Source organism: Papaver somniferum, chromosome 10 (assembly GCF_003573695.1).
Source record: "Papaver somniferum cultivar HN1 chromosome 10, ASM357369v1, whole genome shotgun sequence".
Taxonomy (NCBI): Eukaryota; Viridiplantae; Streptophyta; class Magnoliopsida; order Ranunculales; family Papaveraceae; genus Papaver; species Papaver somniferum.
This window is the reverse complement of record NC_039367.1, coordinates 70,016,316-70,043,521: the sequence shown is the minus strand read 5'-3', so window position 1 is coordinate 70,043,521 and position 27,206 is coordinate 70,016,316. Positions and strand designations below refer to the sequence as shown.

At 35.3% G+C, this 27,206-nt stretch overlaps 2 protein-coding genes across 3 annotated transcripts; one reads left to right on the top strand and one right to left on the bottom strand.

Annotated features, from left to right (window-relative positions):
* The first annotated feature begins 285 nt into the window (after positions 1 to 285).
* Positions 286 to 1,738, top strand: LOC113319672 (F-box protein VBF-like). 2 transcript variants are annotated; one of them, XM_026567915.1, is made up of 2 exons: positions 286 to 813; positions 927 to 1,738. In XM_026567915.1, exons 1-2 carry the CDS (start codon positions 511 to 513, stop codon positions 1,551 to 1,553), a joined length of 930 nt encoding a protein of 309 aa, XP_026423700.1. In that variant the 5' UTR covers positions 286 to 510; the 3' UTR covers positions 1,554 to 1,738. The 2 variants fall into 2 exon arrangements, with proteins under 2 accessions (XP_026423700.1, XP_026423699.1); XM_026567914.1 differs by having other exon boundaries at positions 891 to 1,738.
* A 4,807-nt stretch (positions 1,739 to 6,545) lies between these two features.
* Positions 6,546 to 7,573, bottom strand: LOC113315760 (protein ALP1-like). Its single transcript, XM_026564018.1, has 2 exons — positions 7,444 to 7,573; positions 6,546 to 7,018 (listed from the first exon to the last, which is right to left on the bottom strand). The coding sequence occupies exons 1-2, from the start codon at positions 7,571 to 7,573 to the stop codon at positions 6,546 to 6,548; spliced, it is 603 nt and encodes a 200-aa protein (XP_026419803.1).
* Positions 7,574 to 27,206: the final 19,633 nt, after the last annotated feature.

Genomic DNA, 27,206 nt, shown 5'->3' with positions numbered 1-27,206 from the left:
ACATATTTAATCGTTCTTTTTTGATTAAACAAAAGCTAAATAAAAGGGTCATTCTTGATGGCTATGACCAAATCTTGAGTCATCTACTTATCCAGTATTACCGTTATACAAACAAAGAAAAAAATCTCGAGTCAATCCCAGATATACTGTATTGAACTCATTCGTGGTTGGCCTGGTGGCTACCTGGAACTACATTCTCTAACCTTTCACGCAAATGGAGATTTAAGACACTTGATTTACACAAGTCAACAACAATATCAAGTCTCATTCCCACATGTAGTAGATTTTAAAATGGTGCGGTTTTCCTCATAAAAAAATAATGAAACGGCAACTAACATGATAGCATCTTTGTAGCTTTTCAATCTCACGGGCAACTAATAGTCTAAAAACCCCTTTAATGCACTTGTGTAAATCAAGTACACAGATTTGAATTGATTATTATCAGATTTATCACAAAGAGCGCATGTATATATACTGTTCTTAAGTACTTGATAGCAATCTATTAAGTTTATGCTAACAAAGATGGGTAGTGAAGAAGCAATACTGTTTGATCTTAATAGCTTGCCGGAAGGATGTATTTCCACGATTCTTTCTCTGACATCTCCCGTTGATGCGTGTAAATCATCGGTCGTGTCTTCTACATTTCGTATGGCTTCAGATTCTGATGTTGTTTGGGAGAGATTCTTGCCTTCTGATTATAAGCAAATTCTCTTGAGATCAGTTTATTCTACTCATATTTTCGAGTTTTTGCCGAAGAAAGAGTTATATTTAAGACTTCGCCGGGAACCTGTTATGCTTGACAATGGTACCAAAGTAAGTACTAAACTTAAACTAATCATTTTGATTAGCTCTTGATTATTGTTTATGACTTTGTAATAAATTTCTTGTAGATTTTCTCACTTGATAAATCAACTGGCAAAATCCAGTACATGTTGGGTGCAAGGGAACTTTCTATTGCTGATGGAAACAATCCATTGTGTTGGGGCTGGAAATTAGCACCAGAATCAAGGTTTTCAGAAGTGATAATACTAAGAAGTATTACTAATTTAAAAATCCGTGGCAAAATCAAAACGTCGATGCTTTCGCCGGAGACGACTTATGCTGCCTATCTTATCGTCAAATTTGAAGAATGGGCCTACGGGTTAGACTCTATACCATCTGAACTGCTGCTAGGCGAAAATGATGGCAATTCTGGTAACAAAGGGTTTGCTTATTTAAGTCGGGCCAATGACAAGAAGAAACAACAGATGAAGCAACTTTTTTTCGTGAGCCGAATGCAAATGATGAGATCTAAGGTGATCATGGGAGATGATCAAGGCAAGGAAATGAGAGTTCTTCGTGACAGAAATGATGGGTGGATGGAAATTGAATTGGGAGAAATTTATATCAGTGAGGATGGAAAAAGTGATCATAACAAAGAAGTGAAAATGAGTTTAATGGAGGTGAAAGGTGGTCACATTAAAGGAGGTCTTATTGTTCAGGGGATTGAAGTGAGACCTAAATTGAGATGGTTCCAAACAACCTATCACAACATGAAAGCAACACAGATATGAGAACCGACTTTTTTTACCAAAGTTTTTATAGGCCTTGTTCGGTAACCATTATGATTATCTATTTAGATTATAGATAATCATAAACTTTTTTTTTGTGATTGGAAAAGGAAATTTTATTAACTAGCAAATGTAATGTATAAGATTTACAATTTCATTTTTATCAAAAATATTAGAGAGAATGCTAGTTTTTTGGATTTTCTGTTGTATTTTGGTAGACATATGTTGAAGGTTTTTTATCCTTGCTTCTTTAGCTAGGTAATCAGCAGCAGAGTTGAACTTCCGTGTAATAAACTTTACCTGTGCCCGAGAAAGGTCTTTCAACATTACCTTGGATTCCTGCAAAGTGTTTTCTGCTGGCCAGGGGAAGCTTGTGCTCACCAAGTTTATAGTGTCTACCAGCGTCTTACAATCGGATACTATTGAAACACTTGATATAATATTTTCTTTTAGCCAAGTGACAGCTTTTAACAAAGCTATCGATTCCGCATGGAAAGCCGATGAAGCTTTCTCTGAACCAGCTGAAATATGCATAAATGTCTCTTGGTCCACCGAGTAAAGAATAAAGGCATAACCCATTGATAGGTCTTCCTTTTTAAATGAAGCATCTAAAAATATAATCCAATCTGATTTTATATCGGACCATTTATAATTGATCATCTTCGCTTTTTGGTTATTAATTCCTTTTTGAATTGTTTTTGATGGAATAGAATTTAGGAATCTATTTATCTGGTCGATCAGTTTAACTGGGTCAGGAAAATTTTCCCGAAGACTACCAAGCATCTGTACTTCCATATGAACCAAAGGATGGTGGTTATCTTTTCCACAAGGTTGAGAGAGTCTTTTGACGAGATCCACCTTTTAATCCAGTGATGCATCATGTCTGTGCTTCATGTCGAATTAAGTCCGTCAAGCGAGAACCCAAACCAGATAGCTCTAGCGAATGGACAAGATCGAAATAGATTATTGTCCGTTTCATGAACTTGTGCATCGCACATCTGGCAGCGGGGATCGATGTCTGAGTTATGGGCTCCAAGTCTCGCAGAGGTAGGCAGTGCTTTTTGAATTAATTTCCAAATAAATAACTTGATTCTTGGAATCGCCTTCATTTGCCAAATTTTTCCCCGTGGAAAATCTGTTGGGGTATTGGTATCTTGAACTTGATTGATTAAAAAATTATAGATATTTTTGGCTGAGAAGTTTCCAGAGTGATGATGTCTCCATCTCATATTGTCTTGTTCCTGTGTCCTTGGAGTTATGGCTTGTATTTTTCTTCTGTATTCTGGGTTGAAGAAATTGTTTAATTTCTCCTGGTCCCATTTATTTTCTTCCGTTATTAACTCTTGAACCATTTTTGGAATCTGCTCTTGGGTGTTGATTTGTTGGGGTATTATTTCCTCATTTGGAATCCACCTGTCTTCCCAAATTTTTGCAGATTTACCATCTTTAACTTGCCAGACAAAATTTCCTTTAATAAGGTCTAATCCTTTTTGTATGCTCGTCCAGATCCACGATAAATTTGAGGTTCTAGAGTTTTCTAGTGGGTGAGCATTTGGAAAGTATTTTTCTTTAAGGAGTTTGACCCATAATTGATCTTGATCTGAAATAAGACGACTGGCAAGTTTGGTGAGGAGAGAAATGTTGAATTTGTGGGGAGTTTTAATCCGTAGCCCTCCTTGCGAGATAAGCTTACATATGCTGGCCCAAGCTCTAATGAATCCTCCCTGTCTTTTTTTCCCCTCTTTTTTCCACCAGAAATTCCTCTGAATTCGATCAATTTGATCTAGGGTATCATTTGGAAGAGCAATCACTTGCATTTGATAGGTTGGGAAAGCTTATAGAATAGATTTTATTAAGACGGTCCTTCCTGCTTGAGAAAGGAGTTTCGATTTCCAACCTTGCAAAGTAGAATAATATTTTTGGAGAAGCGGCTCAAAATTTTCCTTTCTATTTTTGTCGAAAAACAGGGGAGTACCGAGGTATCTGTCATTTTTAGTCATCAAGGGGACTTTTAGAATTTTCGCTATAATTTTTCCATGTTTGGGGTGTAATCGAGGACTGAAATAGACACTGGATTTTTGGAGGTTAATCATTTGACCGGTGATATCACCAAATAAGGATAAAATATCTAACAACTTTTTTGCCTCTCCTAAATCATCTCTTGTGAAAAGAAAGCAGTCGTCTGCGAAGAAAAGATGGGAGATGTTTGGCGCATTTTTGTTGATTTTGAGACCCGATATCTTCCTATCCGCAATCGCTTTTTCAAGGAGCCTGGATAAGATTTCCATGCATATGAGGAAAAGGTAAGGGGAAAGGGGTCTCCTTGTCTTAATCCTCTCGAGGTATTGAATTTTGGACCTGGGAAGCCGTTAAGAAGAATAGAAAAGGATGTTGTAGATATGCACCGCCATATGAGATTTACCCATTTTTCATTAAACCCAAAACTGAGAAGGGATTTTGTAATGAAAGACCACTACACTCTGTCGAAAGCCTTAGAGAGATCTAATTTAAGTGTTGGATGTCCTTTTTTCTTTCTAAAAGTTTTCATAGAGTGGATAAGTTCATGAACGATTATGATATTATCTGTGATCTGTCTCCCCGGTAGAAAGGCAAATTGATTTTGGGAAATTAATTTGTTGAGAATGGGTTTCAATCTGTTCGCCAGGATTTTTGAGATTAATTTGTAGATCGTATTGCTTAGGCTAATGGGCCTGAAATCACTTGGAGTTTGAGGTGTGGATAATTTCGGGATGAGGGTGATAAAGGAATAATTGAGTTCTGTGTTGAGAGTACCAAATTTAAAAAATTCATGGACTGTGCTAATAATATCAGGCCCAACTGTTTCCCAGTTGGCTTTGAAGAATCCTGGTTGGTATCCGTCAGGACCCGGAGCGCCCCATTGGTTCATATTAGATAGGCTAAGCCAAATTTCCTCTTTTGTGGGGATTTGAATAAGAGTATGATTTTCTTCTTCAGAGATACATGGATCAATGATGGTGGATAAATCAAAGCTATGATTGTTAATTTAGGATGTACCAATTTGTGTAAAATGATTGACTAAGAGAGAGTTGTTTGATCCCTATCAGAAAGCCAGAGACCAGAAGGTTCTCTAAGAGAGTTGATGGAATTTATTTTTTTTCTATTGGAAGCAATGGCGTGGAAATATCTGTGTTCTGGTCATATTCTTTGAAAAAATTATCTCTAGAAAGTTGATGATAAAAATCATTTTTAATTTCGTACCACTTTCCTAATTCCGCTTGAAGATTTTTTAACTTCTCTATGTCATTGGAAATGTTTCCAGTTCTTTGAATGCTACTATTTTATTATTTAAATTCCTAATGTTTTTATGAATGTTACCGAATATTTCGAAATTCCAATGAGCAAGGTCTGAAGATAGGAGTTGAAGTTTTAAAGCAAGATTCATGCATGTCGAGCTATTAGAGTGTAGGTCTCAGACAGCTTTTACTACTGAAGATAGTGTTGGATGAGATAGCCACGGCCTAATACATCTAAAAGGTTTATGAGCTTTGTGTTTCTCAGGATTGGAATCAAGTAGAATTGGGGTATGATCTGACCCCACTCTAGGTAAGTGAGTTACCTTGGAATCCGGGAAGTGCTGAGACCAGAGATAAGAGGTCATCGCTCTGTCAATTCTTTCACATACATTCTCTTCACCTTTTCTGTTGTTTGACCATGTGAATCGAACACCATCGTAACCCGCATCTTGTAGCCCCAGAGAGTAGATTGTCTGAATGATGAATGATTTACTGCTCGAGCTTTCTTTATTCCCCCTTGCTTTTCATCTGGGTCTAAAATGACATTTAAGTCTCCGATCAGCATCCACGGTTTGTTCACTTGATGTGCTATGTCGGAGATATAAGTCCATTGTTAAACTTTGTTATCAACATCAATGGCTCCGTAGACACACGTGATTAGAATCACAATGTCATTTACTTTTGATTCAAAATGGCAGACATTAAATCTTGACGATATTAACTTCGTATTAATGTTGTTGTGCCAGGTTATTGCTAATCCTTTTGCTATTCCCACGGAAGGTACGATGAACCAGTCATGGAAACTAGAGTTTTTAAAGAAAAGGTTCGTCCAATACAAAGGAGCTTTTGTCTCAGCTAGGAATACAATGTCAGGGTTGTAATATTGGCAAATGTAATTGAAATGGTCTTTAGTAAGCGGGGTGCCAATACCCTGAACGTTCCAAGATAACAACTTCATGTTGTTAAGTTTCACAGATAGTTGATAAGGCTATAGCCTAACTATAAGATATGCTACAAAAACTTAAAAGGATAAAGAGAAAGCTTACTTAATATTTAATAGATCTATATGTAAAGAAAACAAAAACACCAGGAAGAGAGGCAGAGATGTGCAACTCATGAAATATTCTAAGAGATAGATTTATGCAGACTCACTACAATAGTAACGAAAAGAAAATGAGGGTAAAAAATATTTAACAGGATGAATGGAACATCTTACCGACCATGCAACTACCCTAAGGAAACCGTTAAATCCGTGTAGTATCTGTTAAAGAGATGGCAAGGGAGAGTGGGAATTACTGGCCAAAGAAGGAGCAACTTATGGGGTTAAGAATTATCACAAGTACCTAACAAAAGGTTACATCATAGGGAAACAAATCGATCTACCACAATATCTAAACACCTTGTCGATATCAAAGGACTTGGGGGAAAAGCCACTGAATTATTAGTGATCCAAGCATACAGGAGTTGTGGCCTGGAATCATTAGCGGTGGCCATGTAGATAATCATAAACTGAAAAATGATTATATCATAATCATTTTTGGAATAAATTTTAACAAACACCTTTTTGGAATAATTGATTACCAAAAAATGAAAAATGATTTAAATGAGAAGTTGTTTGGTAAACATGTTTATTATTATCATTTTAGTGTTTTTTTTCTTCTAAACCATCAATACACAAATTTAATCATAGATCTTCAATACACTAGTAGTTTGATCTTAGCTAGTTTCGGTATCGGAACCTATACATGGCATCGGCAATTTGATCTCTCATGCGATTCATTTCACTTCTTCTTTGTTGATGTGCGTACATACCACTGAACTCTGGTTCATCAGGCAGGGATTTATCAACATCCATGACATTTTCTTCATTTGCATAATATGCAAACAGTTCATCAGACTTGGATTCCGTTCTTATGGAATTGTGAATTGCACATGCTGCTATCAGTATTTGTACTTGGGTATTGTATGGAAATGAGGAAAGATCCCTCAAAATTGGAAAGCGAGATTTAAGAACTCCAAAGCTTCGCTCGATTGCATTCTTTAACGAAGAATTCCCAAAATTAAACAACTCCTTTGTAGTGAACCTTTCATTGCTTCCTCTTCTACGGTCATGTAAGTGATACCGAACTCCCCGATATGGAGCCAGAAAATCAGGCATGTTCGGATATCCAGCATCAACAACATAATACTTTCCTAAAAATGTAAATAATGTCGGAGAATATTCAGCAACAACAACATCGTTAGTCACAATACAAGTACAGGAAATTCACAAGAAGGAAACGCATCCTGGTCAGAAAGAAGACATGGTACACAAACGACAGTGGTTTAGGTTCTAAGCTATGCATGCTTATAATTCAGTACTTGACAAAGAAGATTGCCTGATCTCATTTAGGGACCCATACATAATGAGAAAAGTTTTGGAACAAATGAGCCAAAGATGAAGGTATAACAATTTCATAAAGTTGAATAAAACATCAATCATTTTGATATTGTAGTGGTGTAAACTGAAATTTCCTACAGATTCATTGAACAACTATATCAAATCAGGATATAACAAAAACAAATTATGTAGTTCGAGGCTCATATGATAAGCAAAATGTATAGCAAAATTAACTAACCTTCAGGGGCATGAGGAAACATCAGAGTTCTATTACTCAAAGCTTCCCATAAAATTCTTGAGTCATTTTCAGATCCTTCCCATCCAACGTAGATATATGTGAATTTCAAATCAAACGAACATACTGCCATCACGTTTTGTGATATATTTCCTTTCCTATCGAAGTATGGTGTTTGTTGGGCTAGTGGTACAATCATTTTAATATGTGTTCCGTTTATAGCGCCAATACAATCCTATAAAATATTTATGGATATTTAAATTATAAGTTAAAAATGGGAAGAAACAAAAAAATACAAAGCTGTAAGAGATCTGACGTACCTTGAACTATGAGAAATATTTAGAGTTGTTGAGTATTTCATCTAGAGTCTCAGAAAAAGAAGGAGGTTTTATAAGTTCCTTGGAAAGTTCCATGATGGATCTCAATATTTCATTGAAGTATCTACTTATAGTTTCACCGGAATGTTGAAATCTTGTTTGTAACATTCTATTATCTTCATTATGTCGAGTCGTGAGAAGGAAAATCGCCAACTGCTCTTCTATGATAACCCATCGACTGTGGGGTAAAAGTGCTATTTCTCTTACAATGTGAGTCAACCTTAAGAAAACAAATTTCTCCATGCGACACTGTTCATAACATCTACGGGGATGGTCGTACAAAATCTCTTGCATGTGTTGATGTCTCGTAAGTATAGAAGTTCTACAAGGTTCCTTATATATGGGACCCTTAACGTTTTTGATAACTGTTGCAACCACAAGTAATAAGGTGTGTTCTTCAAGCTCTTCTTCAGAGTTCATATCCTAATATATACAAACAATTGGTAAGGCTCAGTAAGAGGGAAACTAAATAAAGTAGATTGAACTAAATTAAATGTAGAAGAGTAGATTGAACTAAGAGCATGTTTGGTTCAAGGAATTGAATTCTTGGTAATCCAATTCCGGGGAATGTGATCAATTCCTTGAACCAAACGGTACAAATCAACTCTATTTAGTTGAGAATTTTGATTCCTAGGAATCCAATTCCCTCCAAAACAATACATTTCCATTGCATTGGTCTAATAGTGCAACGGAATTTGATTCCATGGTAAAAACAAATGTAATTGGATTACCTCAACCAAACACTATTTTTTTGGATTTGAATTCAATTCCTTGGAATCCAATCCCAAGAATTGGATTAACCCATAATTGAATTCCTAGGATTCCAATTCTTCCAACCAAACGAGGTGTAAATTGAATGTAGAATAGGAAAACTAGAGAACAATAGAAATAAACAGGTTATCAATTTAAAAACAGTTCTCAATATGCCTCATCTATAACCAGAATGCAAAGGAAAGAGCAAGTGCATTAATCAGAACAGTGTTTGTGTCAAGTTGTCAGTGATAAACACTTCCATGGTTAAAACTCTGATAACACGAGCATTGTAGTGCATAAAAAAGTGTGTAGTTAGTTTATCAACAACTTCAATTCTATAAAACTAGGGGTGTCAACGGGTCCGGGTCCTCCCGGGTATCACTAGACCCGGACCCGGACCCTACTTATAATGGTCGGGTCCGGTTCCTAACGGTTCCGGGTCCGGTTCCTAAACTTGTGGACCCAGAACCGGACCCGTTTAAATACCCGGGTACCCGTCGGTTCCGGGTACCCATTGGGTCTTAATAAAACTATTTAAAAAACCTCAAAAACTTAATATATTTCTCTTTTTGGCTTGGATTTAAGTAATTTTTATAAAAATTTATTATTATTTCTTATTAATGTACTAAATAAAGGTTAAATGTAAGAGAAAAAATTTAAATGAGTAAAATATCAAAGTTAAAACTAGCAAAAATACTTGTAATTTTGCTAAAAACATGAATAAAAGAATGAATAAACGGGTACCCAACGGGTATTACCCGTTTGGACCCGTTTAAATTCGGGTCCGATCGGGTAATTACCCGCCGGATCCTAAGTAGCTAATGGATCCAACTTTAGGACCCGGAACCGGACCCAAATATACCGGGTCCGGTTCCGGGTCCGGGTAATGGGTACCCATTGACAGCCCTATATAAAACCCTTGAAAATTTCGAGTTTCATATTGAACAGCACTACTCAGACATTTAAAGATTGCAGAGGGTCAAAATTTATTTATCTTTTTAGTGTGTTAAAATATATGTAAAAATCAAAATTTTATTCCTCATCCATATAAAAAAATGGTGTGTAATGATTGTTATAAGAAGTATCCAATGGGGATGGAGGGTTAGTTTTGAACATTAGATAAAGAACTCTGCCAATCGGACGACTCTAAGTTGACTCAGTATTAAAAAAAAAATCGTCTAAATATTCTTCTTTCTTAACGAATCTCAACCAGTTTATCTCCTAATGCATCACAGCCTTTACAATGATCCCTAGTTTTGTATCACTTCGTTTTTTGATCTTTCATCTATTTTAGCTTTTTTATTTAAAATTATTTTTTGTTGTTTTATTTTCTTTCAGTTTTTTATAAACTTCTAGTACTTTAGATTCAAAATTTTGTCTATTTTAAAGAGTCTGAAATGCATCATTCACTAATGCACGCTTAAGTATCTCTTTAGGGCCTTATAATTCATTAACCATGGAAGGTATTCAGTATTGGACTTTTTTATGCAATATCTCATTCTCTTAACAGTCTTGTTTCAATCCAAAGCAGTTTTGGTGTCAGTTTGTTCAGCAGTTTTGCAACCCATCAAACTCAAGATGGATCTAAACAGTTTGTTTTAGTATCTCCAAGGTAATCATGTATATGATCTCAATGATACTTGTGAATCTTCTAATTCCGACTCAGGGTATCCGATTCAACCTCTTCAGTCCAAAAATTAAAATTTTCAAAAATCAGAATTTCTCCTGTTATTGGTGCGTAAATGTAGGAATTACGGTTTTCCTCCGGTAATTCCTTAGTTGACCCTTAAGCCATTTAATGCTGAAAATATTCCGTCATATGTTTCAGTTATTTTGCTTCCTAAGTTTGTTATTCTTAGTTATTCCCATGAAACTATTAATGGCTATTTCAATACCCTTTTAAAAAGAAAACATATGTCTGAGTCTTTCACATCTTCTTCAACCCTAGTCGTTCAAACATTTGTAAACTCTAAAGCTATGGCTTCCTTGTCGAATCACCAAATTTCAGCTATTACCAACCAGTTACATAATGCAAATATACGTGTTATTTGTGCCAGGCATATGAGATGGATTGTAGGATCTACAAGAGCCATTGTTGTTGCTACTGATGAATGGAGTAATACTTTGATTGGAAAACTCTTCTCAAAAGCTCAGATTGAAACTGATGTTATAAGAAAAGAAATAAACGTTCTTTGGAATCAATATAGAACTAGGGAGGTTAGAGCTCTGGATAAGAATATTTTTTTCTTCAAGTTTAATTCCAAGGAAATTGTTGAAGCTGTTCTCAAAAAGGGATCGTGGAATGTTAAGAAGTGTCATCTAAATCTCAAAAAATATGATGCTTCTATTGCAGTTGAAGATCAAACTTTTACTCATCAAGAGTGGAAGGTTCAATTTAAAAATATTCTCCTTCAACATCATTCTTAGCAGGTGGTGGATGATGTGTTAGAGGAGCTAGGACCAAAGGTATGGACTGATCCGGAGAATTATTGACTAGGTTTTTGATATATGATTACTGCTAGAGTTAAAATAAATTTGAAGAAACCACTTCATAGAGGGGGTTAGAGGAACACAACTGCTGGAGGAGTTACTTGGGTGAGATACCATTGGGAAAGACAACTGCACAAAATTTTAATGCTACATAGTAGATCATGATGATGATGAATGTCCTAATACAGTTGATGATTCAGAAATAAGAAGGTACACAAATGGGAAGTATATTAGTTATTGTCATGAACTAGCTAAAGCATATGAAGTTGAAATAACTGATGACTTGTATTTGATGCTACAAAAGATTTGTGAAGCTAGCAGGAGACAAATAGAAGAAGAAACTGAAGATCAAGATGAGATTAGGAAATCCAAGAGGTCTAGAAATAGTGAGTCTGAGCCTATTGAAACCACTGGGAGACTTCCTAAACCTGTTCTTCAAAACTTGATATTCACAAAAGTATCTGACCAAAATACTGGAAAACAACCAATGACCGATTTTGATGGCATGGAACATGACTTGATTGATGAAGGAGAAGGAAACAAAAGGGAGTACTTTTTGGAGATGAATGAGGCCATTGCTGATTTGGTAACTATATTCATTTACTCAAAAATCCATTCTTTACTTGTTCATTATTTTTCATTAGTTACTTAAGTTCTTGTTTTAAGTTCTGCACTATTTTCTCTTCATCTCAGTGCTTTTTTAATGCTCGTTCTGCTTATACAAATTCAAAGTCTTAAGTTGGAACTGTCAAGGATTTCTAGGAAAGGATACTAGAGATCATATTCATCATCTCAACAATATACATGCTCCTGACGTCATTTATCTTTCAGAAACCAAAATAAATGATGATAGAATATTGAGGCTCACTAGTTTCCTTTGTATGCCAAATAAAAGGTATGTCGCTTCTGTAGGTGCAGCTGGTGGGATCATCCTTTTATGAAAAGATAGCTTCTCTTTAGATATTGCTGATAACAGTCCACTAATGACCCTAATAAATGGGAATGGCTCCTTTCTTGTGTTTATGGTACTTCCTATAGAGCTGACTAACCAGAACATTGGTCTTTCATTAATGATTTAAGTAAATCAGTTAAAATCCCTTGGGTTCTAACTGGTGACTTAAACATCACCATTTCTTCATATGAGAAAAACTTTGACACATCCTATATCACCTCAGCTGAATTTTTTTCTCTTATTAGAGAGTCTGATTTATCAGATATGGGCTTTAGTGGTAGTCCCTTTACCTAAACTAGAAATAAGCATGGAACTAGTAAATATAAGTATAGACTAGATAGAGCTCTAGTTAACAGTGACTGATATCTAGTTTATCTAGATGTAATTCTTACTCTTCTCTCTCAAAATGGCTTAAATCATACTCCCATATTGCTTCAACTGTACAAAAACAATTCAGTGCCAGATAAGAATTAAAAATTCTTTGAACATTGGTTACAAAATGATAAATGTCATGAGGAAATTTAAAAATGCTTGGTATGTTAATTATGCTGGTTCTAATGAGTATGTGTTGTTTAACAAGCTTTCTAACACTAGACATGTGTTATCTAGTGGAGTAAAAGTACTTTGGGGAATATCCAGAGTAGAATCAAAGAACTACAAGGGGAAATTTATATACTTCAAGCTTCTGATATAGCTGGAAGCAATACGAATGCAATACTAGCTATGGAGAAAGACATTAGTTCTCTTAATGATATTCTTGCTTCTTCAAACAGACAAAAGTCAAGGGATCCATCATATAATAAAATGGACAAGAATTCTAAGTATTTCCATATTAGAGACAATAAAAGAAGAGCCCTTAATTAGAATTGATTCAATACTATCTCCAGGTGGAAGTTGGTGCGGAGATAGAAAATCTCAAGAAAAGCTTCTCAACAATCATTTTCAAAAGATCATGTCCACATCTTCTCCAGCAAATAACTATTAGTTCATGCAACATATTCCTTCATGTATATCCGAAGAACACAATCGAGAGCTAATAACAATTCATTTTGATCAAGAAATCTTTAATACTCTCATGACTATGGATCCATGGACTTCTCCAGCTCCTGACGGTTTTCCACCAGGATTTTATCAGACCCTATGGCAGATAGTCAAGAAAGATATATGTAAAATGATCAAGTCTTTCTTTCATACTAGTTTTCTTCTAAAGCGGCTCAACAAGACTAGAGTATCTTTGATCCCTAAGAATCAAACTTCTTATAAACCTGAAGATTTTAGACCAATTGCCATGTGCAATACAGTTTACAAGATCATCTCCAAACTTATTGCTCTAAGATTGAGAAAACACATTATTAATATCATTTCACCAATGCAAGATGCATATGTCCCAGCGAGAAAGATATCTGAAAATGTTTGTTCAGTTCAAGAAATTGTCCATGTAATGAAGAAAAATGAAGGAAAAGGTGGTCATCTTGCTCTCAAGATGAACATGTCCAAAGAATTTGATTGTCTAGAATGGTCTTTCTTGATTGATATTCTAGAGAAATTTGGTTTTGGGTCAAAAAAAAAATTCAATTGTGTTAGAGCACTGCCCGGTCGAACTCACAAGTGTTGTTATCTCAAGCTTGTTTGTCAAGTTTAGTTATCAAAACTATAAGTCTTGATTTCTAGTCTACTTATAGCTAAATATCGGATTAGGATAGAAAGTGTAGTTGAGCATTAGACTTCACGGCGTTCATCGATTAAATACAAAGAACTACTAAGGGGAGCTTGTGGAACTTCATCAACAAAAGGTATATGGAGACTTGAACTAATATATCACTCAAAAGTCTATGTACTCTATCTCCTATTTGAGACAAAAGTCGTACAACTATATAAACTTCGATTATACACTTTTGATATTTCGAGCTGAGTTTAACTCGCTTACATATATCTCGAAATATATGTTGGTAAGTTTTTGCTTTAACCAAGTTCATCTTATATTCTTAACGAAAGTCAAAGGATGATCATGTGAAAATCGCCTTGTAACATCTTACATGATTTGTGTGAGACAGTCATTTGATGTAGACTCGGAATGTTTCGTATTGATCATTCGATCACTTGAAAATTGCTTTGAAGCTAATAATTTGTGTGAGACATCTATTGTCGTCTTCCAAGAATGTTTCAATGGTTGAAATGAGAGTTTATAACGATTAACCATGATTGTCTATAAACACAGTATGCATACTTGCATATGTGTAGTCCAAGACCGGCAATCTAGTATGCATAACCGTATGTGTACTGGTTGGTCAGGTGAAGTCCGGGAGCTATAGTATGCATACTTGTATGCGTACTGCCGAAGTTAGTTGAAGTCCGAGAATTTTAGTATGCGTATCCGTACGAGCACTATATTCAACTGAGTTCGGATGTGAACGACAGTATGCGTACCCGTTTGCATACTGGCGAACACGGTCCAAGTACGGCTACTTTGGTATGTGTACCTGTTTGCATACTTGAGTGGGTTATGTTCTAAAATCGGTTTGTTCATGAATTAATACATTTATACATTAAGGAATGCAATCTTTTGCAAACCGTGGATATAATGTTCATGAATTGATTCGAGTGAATCAAAATCGATTTTGCTTCAATTATGTCTGGTATACTTCTATGAGAATATAAATAATTGAACAACTCTAAAACTAGTTTCATTTGAGTCATTTAAACTAGTTGTGGTTAAGATGAATATGGTTGATATGAAAGTGTTCATATAGCTAACTTTGGTTAACTATTGTTGAGTCAAAAAAGGTGCACACATTTAGGTATGGTTACTCATATCTAAATGAAGTCACTTTTCATTTGTGTGTAACATGCTAAGTTCGATCTAACGGTTGAAAAATATTATCTTGAGTCTAATCAGGTTTTCAGATAACGGAGAATATTAAATGTTTTGTTACCAAGGTAGCATTGATTGCAAACCATGATTTGAAGACTATACAAGGGAGAACTCTAGCAACTAATAAACCAAATCCCCACACCTCCTGTGTGATACTAGTTGCGACTAGAGTCGATTCTCCTTTGACCTTAGTTTTTTTATAAAACCATGTAGGTTAACTAGTTGAAGACTTCATTAGGATTGTGAAGCCAGACCCAACTATTTTCTCTGTAGTTGCGTGTTTTTATCTTTATGTTTTCTATCGTGATTGAGTACTATCTTCTCTAAGATTTTCTCGAGATTTAATCTCCGATAGGAAAGATAAAAATTAGTCATAAATATCTTCGTCTCATCGTTTGTGATTCCACAATATCTTGTTTCGCTAACATACAATTAAGATTATTGTGAGGTGATTGATATTTCTAGGCTCTTCTTCGGGAATATAATTCTGGTATATCAATTGGTTCCTGTTCACCTTGATTTATCAAAAGACGGAACAAAACTCATAGGTATATCTACGGGAGACAGATTTATCTATTCAATAGACTTTTCTGTGTGAGAAAGATTGGTTTATCAAGTCTTCTACTTTGGGTCGTAACAACTCTTAGTTGTGGGTAAGATCAGCTAAGGTTATCAAGTGCGTAGAGTCCTGCTGGGATTCAGAGATGTAAGGAGCGCAACTGTACCTTGATCAGTGTGAGATTGGTTAGGGCTCAATTATATTCCAGTCTGAAGTTAACTTGGAGTAGGATAGTGTCTGTAGCGGCTTTATACAGTGTGGTGTTCAAATTGGACTAGCTCCTGGGGTTTTTCTGCATTTGCGGTTTCCTCGTTAACAAAACTTCTGGTGTCTGTGTTATTTCTTTTCCGCATTATATTTGTTTATATAATTGAAATATCACTTAGAAACTGTATTCGAAAGAAATTCCCCTGAGAAAGAAGTTAGGCTTCAAAACCTATGTTCTAAATGGGAAAACCTTCGTATGGCTGATGAGGATTCATTTGATGAGTTTAATCACAAAGTGTCTGAAATTGTTAATGCATCTTTTGCATTGGGTAAGACTATTCCTGAAAAGGACATTGTGATGAAAATTCTCAGATCACTTCCAGCCATATACGACTCTAAGAAACATGTCATCGTTGAAGGAAATAACCTTAATACTTTATCCAGAAATACTCTGGTTGGGAAGTTAAAGATCTTTGATCATGAGCATGTATTCAAATCTGGAAAGGATATTTCTTTCAAAACACAAAAGAACACTAAATTACTTGATAAATGTAAAAGTGTTGGCATCTCTGAAGATGATCCTTCTGAGACTGATTCATCAGATGAATATCTTAACAAGTCAGTCTCTTTGATCACAAGACAGTTAGAGATCTTCTTTTGAAGAGAAGTAAACGGTTCATTAGAGATAAACCCGTCATCAGTTAAACCTCATAATCGTGTTCCTCCTAAAAACAGGGATGCTAATGACACTGATGACGAGGATATGCCACAGTGCTTCAAGTGTATAGGTTTCGGTCATTTTGCCAATGAGTGTCCAAATCGTAGAAAATACACTGGAACAAAGGTCTTGCTGCACTTGATGAAATATCTGATCACTATGATTCAAATAAAGACGAAAAATCAAGCGTTGCACTCCTCTGTGAAAATATAGATTTTGATAATTGTAGCAATACGTATATCAACCTCGATATTCTTCCAAGAGAAACTTCAAACACTTTGGAGGATAAAATGGATTTTTCTTTGTTTTCTGGAAAATCTATTTCTAATATTTCAGGTACCACTTTTTGTCTAGCAGCTTGCTCCGCTATGATGTATGAACTGTCCTCCAGATTGACATGTTCTTATTGTACTTTTACGGGCCATGAACTCTCTAAGTGTTACAAGTACAAACATAAAATAAGATATGTCAATAACCTTCAATGAAGAGCAAATCGATTAGAAAACAAGCTCAAACTTGTTCAGAATTCGTCTGAGGTATGTAAACTCATATCTTCTCCAAAGAAAAGGCTAGACCACTAGAGAGAAAAATACGGTCTAAATAGTCTATGAAACAGGGTTCTAAGATTCCATTCAAGAAGGTTATGGTGGACATATTATTGTTCACCCCAGCACAACTTAATCGTGTTGTTGGTGTATCTTGTCTCAAGCGCCTGGTTCAAAAAGAAACAAGAATTTGCACATTCAGGCGTTAGGAAAAGAAAATCGTTTTTTTGTTTTTGTTTTTGTTTTTTTGTTTTTTTTTGGCTTCGTCTTTTCACCTGTTTGGAATTCTTCCATCTTTTCATATCAATTTGATATTGAAAAGGGTTTCCATGTTAATAAAAGAGGGTTAAAATCGATAAGTTTGCCTTCTTTAGGGTTGTGAGTTGTGCGTACGTGAATCCTTTTAGTGTATAAAGGTTCTTTAACCCTACATTCCTTTTTTCCTTCTCAGAAAAACTCTTTTTATCACAAGATTGCTTGTTGAGTCTGATTTGTGAATTCCTCCCACAATCTCATACTTGTATAGAGAATCCAAGCATTACGTCTTCTGATGGAAAAGATGCTAATATGATTGTTAAGCCATCAATCATGAAGGAAAAAGATAAATATCCTGTTCCATCAAATTTGAAAAGAAAAAGAGGGAATGTGAGGAAACCAGTTGTTCCTTCAAATATTTAGAAGTTTTCTGGTGTTCTTGAAGAATTGATTGAAACAAGAAAGGATATTCAGCAAATAAAGGTTATTGTTTTGAGGACTCTCGAAATTCAGAAGGCCCTGGTTCGGTATCAGTCTAGAAGGTTTGTTGGAATTGACTCCTTTCTCCATGAACCTTATGGTCCAATGGTTGTTGACGACAAGGAGTTCGGGGATGATAAAGAATTTTTCATAGGTCTCAATGTCTAGGAAACTTCTTATGATAATTTATTCTTGTGTTTTAAGAAGGATAACTAGGGTTTGGAATAACAATTATTGTGAGTACAGATAGCTATTGCCAACGATTTTCATCTTGCAATGTTTTTAGATTTATTTATTTAAATTCTAAAGTTTATTTGGAAGATGGTTTTGCAATATTAATCTTTATGGTTTTGTATATTGCAACTTGTTAGGGGATATGTGTGTTTGCGTCCGTGAACTGTGATTGTCCCATATTTTGCTTAAAAGTTAAGTCTATCATATGTCTTTATTGATAAAAGATAAAATGAACTTTTGACAACAAAAGTTAAGCCTATTATGTTATTATGCAAATATTTTTGAAGATAGGATGAACTTTTGTCTGCAAAGATTAAGTCTATTATATGTCTTTATGCAAATATTGATGAAAAATAGAATGAATCTTTGAATATTCCGCAGTATCGGTCTTTCCCTGATCCACATCTTTGTGTAAATACTGTGCGGCTCTATAAGTTCTCTTATGTGAGCATTTACGATTAAATTAATCATGGGTTTCTCTTGTCGTTAATTTAATTGAGTTTTCTGGATACAAATTCATGTTTCACGTGATTAGTTAATGTCCAAAGAAATCCTTCTTTTTTTGTAAAAGTAAGTACGCTCTTGTTGTTCTCTCGAGAATGATATTTTATGGGGGAAAATTCATAATTGAACTTGTGCTTAATTGCCAAATATTTGTGCAGAGTACTGCTGTGGAATATTGTAGGAGTTTTCTTGTATCTTTATTAACTCCTTGATGAATGCATTTAGTTTCGACTATATGATTGCATCTAAACAAAGTTGATATGTTTCTTTTTGGTCATGAAGTATCTCCATGAAAATTTCATTCGGATCCCACTAGTTTTCGTACCTTTGCCAATTTGTATTAACAAAAAGGGGGAGAATTAATGTGTAGTTCACACTACAAATACATATGGTTTACGGATCATTATGTAAGGGGGAGTGGTTTTCATGTGAGACGAAGTATTGAATAAGGGGGAGTGATACATATCACCATAGTATTGTTGTCAAAGTTGTGATACAATTGGACTTTGATGTTGTGTAATGATATTATGACACTGTATAACAATGATTGAAAGCAACTGTTTTCTCATTATTATGGCTATGGATCTTCAACAACTATGATGCTGAGTTGAACACATTTAGAATCACTAGAGTACTTGGAAGTGACGAAGATTTCAAGTAATGTTGAAGAACCAAGGAAACCAAGCATTTGGATGAAAAGCTACAAGGTTTATTTATTTTGTAATCCATATCTTGTCACTAAAATTGACAAAGGGGGAGATTGTTAGAGCACTGCTCGGTCGAACTCGCAAGCGTTATTATCTCAAGCTTGTTTGTCAAGTTTAGTTGTCAAAACTATAAGTCTTTATTTCTAGTCTACTTATAGCTAAGTATCGGATTAGGATAGAAAGTGTAGTTGAGCATTAGACTTCACAGCGTTCATCAACTGAAGACGAAGAACTACTAAGGGGAGATTGTGGAACTTCATCAACAAAAGGTATGTGGAGACTTGAACTCATCTATTACTCAAAATTCTATCTACTCTATCTCCTATTTGAGACAAAAGTCGTATAGCTATATAGACTTCGATTATACACATTTGATATATCGAGCTGAGTTTAACTCGTTGTCATATTTCTAGAAATATGTGTTGGTAAGCTTTCGCTTTACCCAAGTTCATCTTATATTCTCGACAAAAGTCAAAAGATGATCATGTGAAAATCGCCTTGTAACATCTTACATGATTTGTGTGAGACAGTCATTTGATGTAGACTTGGAATGTTTCGTATTGATCACTCGATCACTTGAAAATTGCTTTGAAGCTAATAGTTTGTGTGAGACAGATATTGTCGTCTTCCAAGAATGTTTCAATGGTTGAAATGGGAGTTCAGAACTATTAACCATGATTAGATATAAACACATATGTGTAGTCCAAGACCAGCAATCTAGTATGCATACTCGTATGCGTACTGGTTGGTCAGGTGAAGTCCGGGAGCTATAGTATGCATACTCGTATGCGTACTGCCAAAGTCAGTTGAAGCCTGAGAACTTTAGTATGCGTATCCGTACGCGCACTATATTCAACTGAGTTCGGATGTGAACGACAGTATGCGTACCCGTTTGCATACTGGCAAACACAGTCCAAGTCGGGCTACTTGCGTATGCGTACCCGTTTGCATACTTGAGTGAGTTATATTCTAAAATCGGTTTGTTCATAAACTAATACATTTATATACTAAGGAATGCAATCTTTTGCAAACCGTGGCTATAATGTTCATGAATTGATTCGAGTGAATCGAAGTCGATTTTGCTTCAATTGTATCTTGTATACTTCTATGAGAATATAAACAATTGAACAACTCTAGAACTAGTTTCATTTGAGTCATTTGAACTAGTTATGGTTAAGATAAACATGGTTGATATGAAAGTGTTCATATGGCTAACTTCGGTTAACTATTATTGAGTCCACAAAGGTGCACACATTTAGTACGATTAATCATATCTAAATGAAGTCACTTTTCATTTGTGTGTAACAAATTAAGTTCGATCTAACAGTTGAAAGATATTAGCTTGAGTCTAATGAGGTTTTCATCTAACGGTGAATATTGAATGCTTTGCTACCAAGGTATCATTGATTGCAAACTCTAATTTGAAAACTATATAAGGGAGAACTCTAGCAACTAGGAAACTTAATCCCCACACCTCATGTGTGATACTAGTTACGACTAGAGTCGATTCTCCTTTAACCTTAGGTTTTTTCCAAAACCCTGTAGGTTAACGACTTGAAGACTTCATTGGGATTGTGAAGCCAGACCCAACTATTTTCTCTGTAGTTGCATGTTCTGATCTTGTTGTTTTCTACCGTGATTGAGTACTATCTTCTCTAAGATTTGCTCGAGATTTAATCTCCGACAGGCAAGATAAAAAGTAGTCACGAACATCTTCGTCTCATCGTTTTTGATTCCACAATATCTTGTTTCGCTATCATACGATTAAGATTATTTTGAGGTGATTGATATTTCTAGGCTGTTCTTCGGGAATATAAGTCTGGTATATCAATTGGTTCGTGTTCACCTTGATTTATCAAAATACAGAACAAAACTCATAGGTATATCTGTGGGAGACAGATTTATCTATTCAATAGACTTTTCTGTGTGAGACAGATTGGTTTATCAAGTCCTCGACTTTGGGTCGTAGCAACTCTTAGTTTTGGGTGAGATCATCTAAGGGAATCAAGTGCGCAGAGTCCTGCTGGGATTCAGAGACGTAAGGAGCGCAACTGTACCTTGATCAGTGTGAGATTGGTTAGGGTCAACTATATTCCAGTCCGAAGTTAACTTGGAGTAGGCTAGTGTATGTAGCGTCTTAATACAGTGTGGTGTTCAAATCTGGACTAGGTCCCGGGGTTTTTCTGCATTTGCAGTTTCCTCGTTAACAAAACTTTTGGTATCTGTGTTATTTGTTTTCCGCATTATATTGGTTTATATAATTGAAATATCACAGGTTGTGCGTAAGTTCAATCAATTGGGAATCCAACCTTTAATTTTTGATTAAATTGATTGACACTTGGATATTGGTTTTTGATACCGTCGAAGTTATTTCTTATATTCAATCGGGATCGCAAATTCCTATTTGTTTGATTGCAGATTAAATTGAGAAATTGAGGTATAACTTTTTGTTATAGTGTTCTTAAGATTGAGTCTGACTGTCTAGTTGATTCTCTTGAAAGTATATTGTAGTTAGTCCATCTAGATTGCTAAGCGAAATATTGGGTGTGGTTGTTAGACCCCCGCTTTTTCAGGTTGATTTTTTAGTGCATCAGCACAACTGAAATTAAAACCTTACTTAATGGTTCACGTGCCAAAGTTTTTATCCTACTAGAGGGTATACGTCAAGGTGACTCTATGTCACCATATTTATTTATTCTAGCCACGGAATGCTTCTCTAGATATCTATCACGATGTGAAGCAACAAGATAACTTGAAAAGATGAAGATTTCAAGATCTGTACCTAAACTCAATCATCTTTTATTTACAGAAGATTGTCTCTTATTTTATAGGAATTTTTTTCTCAAACCAATAAGCTGATTCAAGTTATCGATCAATTTAGTTCTTGCTCTGGCCAATTAAATAATTCCAGTAAATCTGCAGTCTACTTTAGCTCAAATAAGGTACCAACTGACTGTCAAGTCTTGAGTGGCATTCTCTAGGTCAGGCAACTTGATATCAAAAAGGAAAAGTATTTGGGACTTTTATTCTTTATTGGCAAAAATAAGAAAATACCTTTCACTGTGCTTGTTGACAAGATGGATAAAAGATGTTCAATAGAATGCTAATAATATGTCTGAGGTTGCAAGATCAGTTATGATCAGAAATATTACTAACATAATACCAATTCATCATGGCAAGCTTCAAATTGCCAGATACCACCATCAGAAGAATGAATTATGTTCAAAAAGAATTCTGGAGAAATGAAAAATCAAATAAGGGTAAACGTATTGTAACTTGGAGAAAATCTTGTAATCCTAAGGAGGAAGGTGGACTGGGTTTTCGATATTTGCACATCTTTAAAAGAGCATTACTTGCTAAGTCTACATGGAAGTTATGTACAAATAAAACTTATATAATGGCAAAATCTCTTCAGGCTAAGTATTATCCAGATGGTGATTTATTTAATCTTAAAAAGAAGAAAATACAACTTGGTCATGGAACAGTATTAGCTCAGAACTTCGGTTTGTGTAGAGATTTAGTTGTTGGAGTTTGGGTAATGACTTGTGTATTCTCATTTGGAAGCATAATTGGATTCCAGAAATACAGTCTCCACCACTTCCAAAACAGGGGTGTTCAATACATAATAATTATACTCATGTCAGTCAATTATTTGATTCACTTAATGCTACTTGGAATCTAGATCTCTTATAACATTTGTTCGAACCAGATACTGTTAATCTCATTCTTCAGATAACAATTCACAAAGATCATGAAGATAGGATTATCTGACTTCTTGAAAAAATCGGAAACTTCTCGGTCAAGTCTTACTAGCGTTAGATGTATGAAGAATCTCATCTCTCTCAGTCTGTTGTCTCAACACTGCAAAGGATATATAAGACCCTCTGGAAAATTCTCATGTTACCAAGAATACGTCAATTCCTGTGGAAAGCTATTTTGAACTTTATTCCAACTAAATATGTTCTAAGATCTGCCATCACTGGAGATGACAACTATTTCCCATTCTGACCGATACTGACTATGACTGACTTGTTTCTACATTTTCGATATGTCTGTATCTTCGGGTTTCTGCAGACATAAGGATGTACATGATTTAGACTAGTGATACTCATAAGTGTCGACATAACGATTTGAAAATGTGTTAAACTCTAATTTATTATGTTCAAGTGTTCTTTTGGTACTCAAGGCTAGATCCTGGAAACCAATTTTTCAATACCTATTGTGATATTGAATTATATACTTACCAAATCCCAGATATTTGTATATCTCTTGCTGCTATATTAGTAAAGTACATGTGTGCGTGCTAGCTAATCTTAGTTGTATCTATGAGAGAAATTGGTTTATTGGTTGGGATACAATTGGTGTTTGTTAATTTTGGAAATAAATATATATCACATATCTTAAGGATTTTGGTAGATCTTATTTCCAAACAAGTATTTCTTATAACACTATAAATAGTGCAGTCTTGTATTTTTATAAGAAGTTGGGATCAAGAAGACTTTAGTTGTACAGAGGAAACTAAACCGTATTATTATTTTAGTTTTCATTGATATTTATTTGATTACGAACTAACAGTATAGTTATCATTATTATATAAAGCTTGTTTATTATATGATCCTTCTCTTATGATATAAGGCCTCTCAAGTTTGTCTGGGGATTGACTGTAACATATCTAAGTGATTCTAGAACTATTGATAAAATTGTTTATCAATCAACGTTAACATACTCCGTTCTAATGTATATTGATCGAAAGTGGAATCAAGTTGTTTACAATGGTTACTTTAAAAGATTGAAATTGAAGATTGAAGACTTAAAGACTTTTATTTTGGCTTTGATCTTTGTGTTACTTCTTGTAGAAAATTATACCACTTGATTCTCTAGGATCCACAAGTTCTTTATCTTTAAAATTATAACACTTGCAGAAAGATCGAACAAGTTGTCTAGTTGCATCAAGTTGCTTGGATAAAGCCTGTTTATTGAGATTGATTATTTCGATAAGCGTTATCTTGGTTTGGTCTCTAACCAAAGTATTTTATTGATAATAACAGAATATCCTTTACTCTTCTTTATCACTAATATAAAGATTGATTTGGGTGAGAGACAAGTGAGTTGGTTACTAGAACAAATTTAATTCTTCGTTGTTTCGGGATACGATATCCAAAGAAGTTGATAATATGGTTGTGAAGCAACTCAATATAGTGGACTCTGTCTTGGTATCCATGTGCACATACCAGATTGGTTGTAGGAACAGGGATACTGAAGGAACTGAGTAGGAAATGAATGTTTACTTGGTCTCGATGTACGAAGTTGCGTAGTCAATTTGTATAGCGGCTTAATCTGGGAGTATTCGAAACTGGACTAGGTACCGGGATTTTTCTGCGAGGAAGTTTTTTATTATTAGTAAAATCTTGGTGTGTTGTGTGATTACTTTACGCATTATAATTATGTAATTATACTTGTACGTTAATCAACTTGGTGATGATCCCGTAGCTAATTCGTTTCGAACTCTGGGTATTACCAAGTATACCTTGTCGAATAATATTTTGGTCGTTATTGTTTTGCCAAGGTTATACTAGGTATGCCTGCATAGGTTGATATCGAAAAGATTGTGGTTTATTAGTTTGTAAAAAACAATGGAATTATAAAATGGGTATTGACACCAATAACAGGCTCTGGTCTTTTCAATGATAACCGACATATTTAAGAGAATATTTATTTAAAATAAGATAAATAGGGAAGAAGATAAATTCATGGATTTAAGGGATTTTGGCTGGGGCCATTGATTTAATGGTCGCATGGCAAACATCAGATCTTATTACATGATTTAATGTCTGGATAAAACTTCAATACCAAATATCAAAGAACCTACATATAAATATGTTACCAAAATTATAGTAGAGGTTAAAGAACTTATACCTCGTTCAGTTAGGAGAATTGGAAAGCTAAGAAAGAATTGGATTCCAAAAAATTCGATTCAAGTTCTAAAAATTCGTGTTGGGTCAATTACCTTTGGTTTTATCCTGGAATCCAATTCCATTGCACTATTGGACCAATGTAATGAAAATCTACTATTTTGGAGAGAATTTGATTGCTTGGAATTAAAATTCTTATTTTCATATAGTTCATTTGCCCCATTCGGTTCAGGAACTGGGCGCATTCCCTAGGAATTGGATTCCAAGGAATTCAATTCCTTGAAACGAACATGTCGTCAAATTAAGAAAATTTTCAAGATTAATGAGAATGAAAAGGAAGAAAATAACATAGGCTAATTTAATATGTCTAAATGTAAGACCTCGTTTTATATATCCCTTCGTGGAGATGTAAGACTTGGTGTTAATGGTGGTGGCTAGGATGGTGACACCAATTTTACGATTTGGTTCTAGTAATCCAGGTATTCATATAATTTGATTTTTGTGGAGGTTATGAGAAAGGAAATAGTAATTTCTGCTTAAGTAGGTTGACTTTTATGAAAATATCCATGTGCTCCCAACTTCGCATGGACTTGCATAGATCTTTTCTCTTTTCTCAATCTCTTTGGACTTGTTTTAGTAACACGATATGTTTGTATGATGTAGGATTGTCATTTTGAGTCGGTTGAACTTGTTTGTCCTTTATGTTTATGTTTATGTTTATGTTTATTTTTAATTTTAATTTTTTTTACAGGGCCTACATCCCATCGGTGTGCGATCCATCTAGTTACCTAGTGTTTCCCCTTATATATATTATATCCATGTAATCCTAAGAAACTGATGAATGAAAACTCTCTTGCCTCTTTGTCTTCCCTACATTTCTACTACAATATGTTATCATGTCCGATGCTATGCCGCAGAGCTAGATTGGATTTGTTAGATTTTTTTTCTAGATGATTTACATCAACGCGGTTATGCGATCGATTGTCGTCAAGCTAATGTTAAAATCGATAGAATAAAATCAGATAAGTTGGATCTATTATGTTGATGAGTGCCAAATATTGTATATATTTATCCCTTTTTGTTGGCATTTAACTCATCTTTTGTGCATTAATTCTACATTTTATCCCATATTCTACATTTTCATTGTTTTCAAGAATAAATATTTTTCTTACTTAATTTTGCATTTTTAGGTAATAAATAAAGTCTGGATGACTTGCGGAGCAGAAAAGCTGAAGAGTAGTGAAACCGGAAGAAATTACGCAAGGAAGCCGCAAAGAATGGTGCGCACAAGACCAAAAAGCTAGGAATGGGCTCAAGAAGGAAGAATTGTTCTTAAAGAAGATATGGGCCTGGCATACCCAAGGCCCAAAACCCTTACCCAAACCCATTTTCTATATCCATACCGCCTCCATTCTCAGCTGTTAGATTGGATCCATCTCATCATCCAATGGTCGCTTCTTCATCGTGCATCAAAATCTGAAGTCCCTGCAAAACACCATAGTGCCTAAATTCCAAGCCTTCAGATTAGATCACTTTAGATCCTACGGTCGCTTCTTTCCTGCGCATCAAATCTCGATACTTCCGCTTAACACTTCAACACCTAACCCCATCTAGAGCCGTTAACTTCGTTGTATCAAGACATCCGACGGTCGCTACCAGCCTCTTCAGGCGGAGCCGTCCGATTCACCTACCAGCTTCGATTCCAGTGGCTCAGCTTCGCCAACATCTAACTTTGATGCGCCCGCTCAACACCCTAAAAACGGATACCCTATACCCTAAACTGTCGACCCATTCTTCTTCTCTTTCATTCCTTCTTCTTCTTCTCTTTCTCTCTTCCACCTCCTCTCTGCAACACCCATTCCGCCACCATACCTCTGCCACAACCACCAAAAGCCATCATGGCTCTCACCAATCGAAACCCATCATCATCCTACCTACTTCTACCTACCTATTTCACCATTCTCTCTTCCTTTTCAGAAACCCTAGAGGAGAGATTAGTGAATATGTCGGGCTAGAAAGAGAAATTGAAGGCATGGGAAGGAGCAGAGAAGGGAGAAGAAGCATGGGTTGAAGACGGACTCGTCTTATCACAGTTGGTGAGTAAAAAATCAAAACCCTAATTTTACTGTTAATTTGGGGATTTTTGGATTGAGCTTGCATGTACAAATTGAAGGCATGGGTTGCATCAGGAGAAGAATAAG

Excerpts from the sequence above, each read along its gene's own strand:
- LOC113319672 (XM_026567914.1), top strand. The coding sequence starts at position 511 with ATGCTAACAAAGATGGGTAGTGAAGAAGCAATACTGTTTGATCTTAAT. Across the intron at positions 814-890 it reads TGCTTGACAATGGTACCAAA|ATTTTCTCACTTGATAAATC; the intron begins GTAAGTACTAAA and ends AATTTCTTGTAG.
- LOC113315760 (XM_026564018.1), bottom strand. The coding sequence starts at position 7,573 with ATGGCAGTATGTTCGTTTGATTTGAAATTCACATATATCTACGTTGGA. Across the intron at positions 7,019-7,443 it reads GTTTCCTCATGCCCCTGAAG|GAAAGTATTATGTTGTTGAT; the intron begins GTTAGTTAATTT and ends TTACATTTTTAG.